Raw genomic sequence first — 8,867 nt, 5'->3', positions numbered from 1 at the left:
GGGCAGAACTGGCGTTTTGAAGGCGGTGCGCCACGCTCTCCAGTTGCAGGATTTTAATTCACTCTGCGTTAAGCCCGAACACTTTGCCGAGCGGAATTTGCTATTCTGACACAGCGGCTCAGCCAAATATCAGCTTGGCTAAGTAACCACAGCAAGGCAGGGTCAGTCTCCACAGACCCCTTTCGCAAAGAGATTCCCAGAGCATTTCCTGTAATGTTTGGTCAACTCTGTAGGCTGGCTGCAAGAAATACACGGCAAACCCAATCACTGCATAAAATCTACAGAGATTCAAAAACTTCAGAATGGAGTTGTTTGCAAGAATCCCATGCGCACCACAGCTAAACTAATGGAGAAAAAACACAATGAGACTAACAAAATCACCCTTTTATTATCATAGGTCAGGCACTGAACGTGCCTGGTATGAAATCCACGGTGTTCCTCATGAAGCTACTTTGTATACTGGGTCAGACCCTGGGTCTCTAAGGACTGCTTCATCTGATTGGCAGTGGCTCTCAAGCAAAGCTCTTTCACATCACATACTACCTGATCCTTTTAGATGGAAATTCCAGGGTTTGACCCTAGGGCCTTCTGCAAGCCAAGCAAATGCTCTACCCTGCAGTCACAGCACCAAAACGTCTTTATTCTCTCCCGTTTCGGAGAGCAGCAGCAACTTCTAGAAGTCATTCTTATCCCAGGGGCTGATCTCTCCACCACTCGTCCCAAAAGAATTGTTCAGGACCAGTGGCTGCTATCTTAAAATCCCAGGAAGGTCAATGAGGTGTCCTCAAAATAACTTAAAAGTGCCATGGTTCTTTGTCCTGGAAGTGCTTCTTCATTAGACAGAAGGGCTACTGGCTTCTCCTGGAGGCATGAGGGTTTCTCCTAAGCCAAAACGTCTCAGTGGATTTGGAGTTTGGCTCCCAGATCTTTCATTCCCTCCACAAAAGGAGATTCCTCTCCTGACTGACACTGTCGTGTAGTTAACAGGACATCATGGACAGACAGGAAGGCTTTCCTTCAATGGTCCGTCTAATTTTTCTTCCCTACTAAGTGGAGCAGTTCACATCCTGAGCAGAACATCTGATTAAAACTAGGGGCCAAGCTTGTTGCATTCAGGAATACAACGGGCACTAGACTGGGAGTGGTGGTGGTGGTGGAAGAACTCTGCGGATGACCTCCCTCTCCCCTTCTCCCTCCAGGACCTGCGAAGGCTGCAGGCAGTTGTTAGGGAACTTACTGGCAGGGATCTGCAGCCTCCAAGCCTCAGAGGGAAGTGGAAGGAGGAGGGGGTGGTCAGGGGAGGGGGATGGAAGGTGATTGGCTGGCCGCTGGACAGACAGTCAAGCCGGTTGGAGGAGGAGAAGGCACTCAGGGGTGGGAGAGCCACCCTGAGTGGCTGTTAAGCACTGAGTGGCACTTAAGCCATGAGACCAGCTCCTCCTTCAAGTCCTTACCAGAAAATGTGCAGTTGTGATGTGAAACAAGGAAGCTGGCTGCAGCTGCTCCCAAATGAGGGATTCCAGCCTGTTTGGAGGTTTGGACACTGAATCGGGACCATTGCATCTTCCCCCTTCCCCGACCTGAGCCTTTAATGGCAGCAGGTGACCTGAACTGCTGCCAATGAAGAGGGAAATCCCTACCCACAATTCAACAGGAGGCAGGAAACTGGAGCAAGGCCAAGGAAGACAACCTCTCATTATGTTTGTGGAAGGCAGCCAGATTATCCAATGGGCAACAGTGATATGTGAAGAACTATTGAACCTGAAGGACCCTAATGGGGCCTCTGAGGAGGCTCCCTCCATGGTGGAGCTTCTGGTGAGTGATGACATTAGAGCTTTGGCTGAACGTTTTCCCACAGTCAGGGCACATGTAGGGCTTCTCGCCGGTGTGAATCCTACGGTGCTTGGTGAGGGACGAGTTGACGTTGAAGTTCTTCCCGCAGTCGGAGCAGACGTCGGGCTTCTCCCCGGTGTGGACTCTCAGGTGCGTTGTCAGGTGGGCCCGCTGGCTGTAGCTCCTTCCGCAGTCCGGGAACTGGTAGGGCTTCTCCCCTGTGTGGATCCTCTGGTGCCTGGCCAGGTTGGAGAGGACCGTGAAGTTTTTCCCGCAGTCCCCACAGATGTAGGGGGCCTCCCCGGTGTGAGTCCGCTGGTGGGTGATGAGGTAGGAGCTGGTGGTGAAGCTCTTTCCGCAGTCCAGGCACTTGAAGCGTTTCTCCCGGCGGAAGGGGCTCGGCCGGTGCCTGGAGAGGCGGCGGGTCCTTCCGGGAACGTCCTTCCCGCAGGCCGTACAACTGAGTGGCTTCTCCGCCGTGTGGACGCTCTGGTGGGCAATCTACTTGGAGCTGATGGCGAAGCTTTTGCCACACTCGGGGCAGATGTAGAGCTTCTTGCCCGTGTGGATTCTCCGGTGCTTGATCAGGTCGGAGCTGACGTTAAAGCTTTCCCCACATTCCGGGCACCGGTAAGGCCTTTCCCCGGTGTGGAGGCGCAGGTGGGTGACCAGGTGAGCCCTCTGGCTGCAGCCGCGCCCACAGTCGGGGCATTGGTACGGCTTCTCCCCCGTGTGGCTCCTCTCATGCCGCAGGAGGTTAGACACCACGTTGAAGCGCCTCCCGCACTCGTTGCAGGCGTACGGCTTTCCCCCTGTGTGGATACGCCCGTGAGTGACGAGGGCCGAGCTGTGTCCAAACCCTTTCCCGCAATCGGGACACTCGTGGGGCTTTTCCCCAACGTTGGCCCTCGGGTGGCGGATGAGGTTTGAAAAGACACCAAAACCTCTGCCGCAGTCAGCACACCGGTGGAGCTCCTGGGGCCTGTGAAGTCTCTGCTGGGTAAAGAGGTTGGAAGGCCTGGCTGAAAGGATTTTCCCATGCTCCTTGTTAGAGGGACTGGGTCCCTGGTGGGTCACGGAGCCCTGAGCACGTCCAAGGGCTAGTCCATCTTTCTCCAAAATAGCTTTTCCCCTTCTTCTTATGAGCTTCCTCTTTCTTAACTTGCGGAGAGACGTTCCTTCTGCAGCGTCCTGACAGAAGCAGCTGAATCTCCATTCCCACAGGGTTCTCCTCTTCATTCTCACTCCCTGCAAAGAAACCCACACGTGGGTGAGGCTTCCACAGATTTTCCCCGTGTCCTGAGAGGCTCTTTTCACAACCAAAGGGCCAAAATGCACCCTGAAAGCCCTGATCCTGCACGGACCTTGCAGTGGACACATCTGTATCGGCATAAGCTGCTTGGTCTTGTGCCATGCTGGGCTACAAGTTCCTACAGTGCTTATGCTTTGACCCTGATGTGCATCTTTTTGGGAGCATTCATTTTTCCACCGAGAGGCTCTGAGGCCTTGCCACTCTGTCACCACTTTGCATCTCTCCTCCCACTGAGCACTTGTACAGTTTTGCATGATGAAGCTGCACCAGCATCCTAAGCTGACATTCTGATGCAGGATTCCTGGGTGTTTTGCTTCAGGGGTGCAGGACCCCAACCCACAGCGCTACACTGGTCATATCACCTGATAAAATATTTTTAAAAAACATATAACACATTAATTCCATGCCCGGTTCTGGAGAAGATGCTTGCAAGTCCCTTGGACTGCAAGGCGAACAAACCGGTCAGTCCCAGAGGAGATCAGCCCTGACTGCTCCTTAGAAGGCCAGATCCTGAAGATGAAACTGAAATACTTTGGCCACCTCATGAGAAGGAAGGACTCCCTGGAGAAGAGCCTAATGCTGGGAGCGATCGAGGGCAAAAGAAGAAGGGGACGACGGAGAATGAGGTGGCTGGATGGAGTCCCTGAAGCAGTCGGTGCAAACTTAAATGGACTCCGGGGAATTGTAGAGGACAGGAAGGCCTGGAGGATCAACAACACATTAATTCACTCCCACCCATTCAGGAAACCCTTCTAAGGCTGTCAAGAAACGTCAGGGTTTTATGAATCCCTGGCTGAGAAAGCTTGCCCTAGAAGAAGCATTTGCCAAGCAATTCTGTATATCATTGTCCGATCCCATTGCAGCTGTCCAGGGGCTAGGCAGAGCCTCAGAGATATATGGAATCTTTACCTAGGGATGATGAACAATCCTCTTCACCATTGCTTGTGAGGGATGCTTCCCCAGGATCAGACAAACCCAGTGTCTTCTCCTTTTCTTCGTTGTCCTCCTCAGATGCATCCAGCTCCTGAAACAGCAATGGTCCCAATTTGGTGTCAACAGCTGTGGCAACAATCCCCCCAGGTTGATGCAGGTACAGAGCAACACCTGTGCCCCAGGACACATGTACTCTGTGCTAAAATGAACCCATGCAGGTCACCTAGAAGCACCAGACCCCCAGAGCACAATTTCCTCTTGGGTAGTATAATTTATGCAACTATTCTTCATCATTTTATTCCAGTTTTGCTAGGCACAACAGCAAGATCCTGTAATTCCAGCTGCTGAGAAAGCTGGAGGCTGGCCGATCGCCTGATCTCAGGAGTACTGGGGTGCAGCAAGCTATACCAATTGGGTACCTGTATTAAATTCAGCATCAGTCCAGTGAGCTGCAGGGAACTGGGGCACTCCAGGTTGCCCAACGAGAGGTAAATTGGCCTACAGCAGAAATGGAGCAGGCCAAACACACTAGTCGAGGAGAGGTGCAAAGAGCCTCTGCCCCAAATCCTGGAAGTTTTATTCAGCCACTTCTTCGCAGAGGGTTGGACTAGATGGCCTATGTGACCCTTTCCAACTCTATGATTCTCGGAATCAGCCACACCCTTTTGAGAATACATTCACAGCAATAAGGATGAGATACTTGATCTTGAAGATGAAAGCTCAGGTTTTTAGGAAGTTGAATCCTGCCACTCATACCCTATCTCTAACCGGACCATAGGTATGTAGGTATGTTCTTTCATGTCACAAGCAACTTCTGACGGCTCCAGCAAGGGGCTTTCAAGGCAAGTGAGAAGGAGAGCTGGTTTACTGTTGTCTTCCTCTGCAGTCTTCCTTAGTGGACTCCCATCCAACTACCAATCCTGCTTGCCTTCTGCTATCTGACTAGATTGGACTCTGCCATGCCACTTTCCCTCCTTGGGCCATACATATAGCCTGCCTAAGCCCCAAGACATTTATCAGACTACCCCTCAAGATAGTTAGTGAAGCCCTCGGAAGACATGAACCAGCCAGGCACCTTTCTCTACAAGGAACGCAACTAATTTAATTTTTACTGTCATTTTCATTGTCTTTCAATTTCTGTGTGCTATATTCCAAGTTATAGTGTGGCTGAAAAGCAGGAGTGAGTGAATGAATGAATGAATGAATGAATGAATGAATGAATGAATGAATGAATGAATGAATGAATGAATGAATGAATGAATGAATAGTTGTGGATTGATGCCATTCACAATCTGGTCCCAGAGCTGGAAAAGACACATCTTATTATGTTCCTCTGATCCCAGTTAATGCTGCTGTAAACAAACACCCTTTTCCTGTATATATTGACTTTTCATGTTTGCATTGTTCCCTTCTTCTGCAAAGGTCTGGGGATGGAACACACGTGGTCACTGATACAGTGTCTGCCTGAGCACTATGGATGAACTGCAGATAAAGTTGCCAAATCGGAACCCAGAGATCCTGTCAGAATCCTACTCAGTTCTTCTAACAGTCCCTCTTTCCACCTGCAATAGCAAATAAGACCCCCCCCTCCCAGAAGGCAGCCCCCAAATTATATTTGGAAGACCTTCTACTTACCTGAGCCAACTCTGCTGTTGCCATTCCTTTGCTCTCAGCAGGATGCAGGGGCTTGGTGTACCGATCCGAGGCAGCCTCTATCATCAGAAAGAAATAAAGAACAGGGATACGGGTTTCAAATGCAGTCTACTGTATTACTTTTCTTTACAGTAGTAATACTGGACAGGTTTCCTTCCTGAGAACATTTCTTGATTCGAAAATTATTTTTACTCCTCTTTTTCCCTGCAGTGGGGAGACTGACATCACTCTCCCCCACCTCTGTTTTAGCCCCACAACAACAGCAACCCTGTGGGGTAGGGGTTAGAGTGCTGGACTTGGACTGGAGAGATCTGGGTTCTAATCTTTGTCTCTGCCATTGGGTGGGTGAACTTGGACCAGTCATTCTCTCTCAGGCCAACCTTTTTCACTGGTTTGATATAAGGGAAACAAATGAGAACACCTCATCAGTGTAAACTCCTTTGGGGAAGGGCAGGATATAATTGTGAGGAAATAAACAAATGAGTCCAGGATTGGGTTTGTGTCCTTCTTGGGTTTGGGTGTGTAGTCGAACAGCATCTGCTCTGCAGGCAAAAACTCCTGGCTTTAATCCCTGACATTTTCAGTTAAATGGGAGACTTTTCTTGGTGAGAGACCCTGGAGAGCCTCTGCAAATCGGACTAGACAATCAATTGATCAATTATATGAATTAGTACAAGGCAGTAGCAGTCAAATCTAGTCTGGTGTAGCATAGAGAGCCAGTGTGATGTAATGGTTAAGAGAATTTGGAGATGTTTGATTCCTCTCTCCTCCTTCACCTGGAGCCTGCTGGGTGACCTTGGGGCAGTCACAGTTCTTTCAGAACTCTCAGCCCCACCTACCTCACAAGGTGCTTGTTACGGAGAGAGGAAACTGCTTTGGGATTCCTTAAGATAGAGAAAAGTGGGGTATAAAACCTCAACGCATCTTGTAATCCAGGTCTCCAAATCCTTGGAAGATTGTTACTGGACCATCCCTAAAACTGTTTTAGGACAAGCAGATTTACCTGTGAAGGAGAATTGGCTTTTCCTGTCTCTATCTAATATTGACCATGCAATGCCATTTCAAAAATCCTATCTTTTTCATCGATTGCTTTGTTGGACAGACGAAGTGGGCACATTTCACTCTTCGATACTAGTCCACAAACATAAGTATTGGCTTGGAGACCAACTGGGCAGAAAGGGGAAACGATTCAGACAACAAAACTAAAGGACCCCACACTTCACCAGTCGCCTTTCCATTTGGGCATCCGTCTAAAAACCGGTGCCCAGACGGGCATCTGCCATGCAGGCGTCTCCTCCCTGCTTGCACACCGGCCCACGTGTGCCATCTTCCGATACAAAGGCACTCTTGCGGTTGCAAAACACGACCCGGTAGTCGTACCGTAACACGAAGTAGCCCTGGTTAGAAAGGCGGGTTACTCCGTAGAGTCGACGTCTCCAAAGCGGCGCAGCCAAAAAGCCTCGGTCTTGTCAGCTACTCTCGCCTGGCCCTTGGGGGGCAAAGACCCCTCTCGACCCGGCGCCACTATTACCTGGAGACCTTCGCTGCTCAGAGGGAAGCTGATCGCTGCCAACCTCCCGGGCTGGGGCCGTGTCTAATGAGCGGGAGACGCACTGTCTCCCCTGCGGTCGGGCATGAGAGAGATCCCCTCCCTCCCCCGTGGCAAAGATCCGGCCGTGCTGCCCAGTCCCGGCTGCAAGCGCACAAAGAGGCTCCCCTTGCCAAAAACTCCCGGGTCTGGAGTCTCGCGATCGCCGCGCTGTCGCCTCTGGCGGATCCCCACTTCCTGCTTCCCTCCCCGCCTCTCCTCTCTGTCTCTCTCGCTGCTCCTCCGGGCCCTTCCTGTGCCGGCAGAAAAGCAGATCGGGCTACAAGAGATCGGGGGGAGGGAAACAAGACCCACGCCCCAAAGAACTCGGCATGGTAGCATCGCAGCCTCAGCACATTTTAGTTGTCCCTAACTAACTAAGGGGGAGATGGGAGAAGGCGGAGGAAAAAAGCAAACAGGTGTCTTTCATTTTTGAACGGGCAGTCACGCACAGGTGCATTTTGTTACCTGGGAAAGGTCACCCAGTCCCACTGTGTGTCCCCCCCCCCCAATAATGACCCTGAGGACACTGTTACAATTAACAAATACATGGTAATGTAAGTTGTCATGGGCCTCCTTTGCCACAGCACTGAGAAAGCTGTTCTGACTGAGCAGTAATCTCAGGGCTCTCTCAGCCTCACCTCCCTCACAGGGTGTCTGTTGTGGGGAGAGGAAAGGGAAGGTGAATGTAAGCCACTTTGAGACTCCTTCAGGTAGAGAAAAGCAGCATATAAGAACCAATTCTTCTTCTTAGCTGTGTTGCAATCCTCACATTTTCTTCATAACATTGCCTGGAGGTTTTGTTCATTTGCTTTTCAACACTGTGCCCCAGATTTTAAATACCTTTCAGAATTTCCATTCCTAGAAATTCATTTTTTAAAAAAAAGAGGAATGCCAGTCTTCAATCCTACCTTTAGGCTATGCCCTCTGACAGAATGCCCCACCCCATAATCCCAGCAGTGTCTAGTTGTACTGCAATTAATTAGCAGGAAGGCGTTCTGCAAAGGCTCAGAGACACTCTGTTTATTCCCATTAACTGAGGCTGGCTTTTGGCCATCCTGTTTAAAAAAAAATATGTACAGCTAGAAAAGGTACAGGCCAGGGCAACCAAAAAGATCAAGAGACTGGGATGATGAAGGAGTTATTCAAATGAGAGGATGGCTGAGTGCTCTTAAAGTTTAAACACCATATTCAGGTCACGATCTCCCTTTTGCTGGGTGTTTTGGCACCCATAAGGAGCTGTGGTTGAAATCCCTCTTGAGATGCATTTTCTTTAAGATGTAGAAAAGGTGCAGAGAACCCAATACGATGATTCACTGTGAATTTAGGCAGAGAGTGAGAGGAAGGGCAGGAAGGGATAAGTAGCCAGGGCTCAATTCTTCCGGCCCTTTCTTGCATGCCCAGGGAAATGCAAATTGCCATATTTGGGTCATGAAGGAACTTTCTCTAGCCAGATTGGTCCAGGGATCCTGGAAGGGTTTTTTTCCCCTTCCTCTGGACACAAACAGGGATCACTGGGGGGGGGGGGTTGCTGTGAATTTCCTGCAT

At 50.2% G+C, this 8,867-nt stretch overlaps 1 protein-coding gene across 1 annotated transcript; it reads right to left on the bottom strand.

The window, feature by feature from the left end:
• Nucleotides 1-369: 369 nt before the first annotated feature.
• Nucleotides 370-7,476, bottom strand: LOC143831631 (uncharacterized). Its single transcript, XM_077324785.1, has 4 exons — nucleotides 7,263-7,476; nucleotides 5,714-5,790; nucleotides 4,055-4,169; nucleotides 370-3,507 (listed from the first exon to the last, which is right to left on the bottom strand). The coding sequence occupies exon 4, from the start codon at nucleotides 3,397-3,399 to the stop codon at nucleotides 2,335-2,337; it is 1,065 nt and encodes a 354-aa protein (XP_077180900.1). The 5' UTR covers nucleotides 3,400-3,507; nucleotides 4,055-4,169; nucleotides 5,714-5,790; nucleotides 7,263-7,476; the 3' UTR covers nucleotides 370-2,334.
• Between the last annotated feature and the right edge of the window lie 1,391 nt (nucleotides 7,477-8,867).

Source organism: Paroedura picta, chromosome 3, assembly GCF_049243985.1.
Source record: "Paroedura picta isolate Pp20150507F chromosome 3, Ppicta_v3.0, whole genome shotgun sequence".
Classification (NCBI taxonomy): Eukaryota; Metazoa; Chordata; class Lepidosauria; order Squamata; family Gekkonidae; genus Paroedura; species Paroedura picta.
The sequence above is the reverse complement of the archived record's forward strand: the minus strand, read 5'-3'. Positions and strand labels throughout refer to the sequence as shown.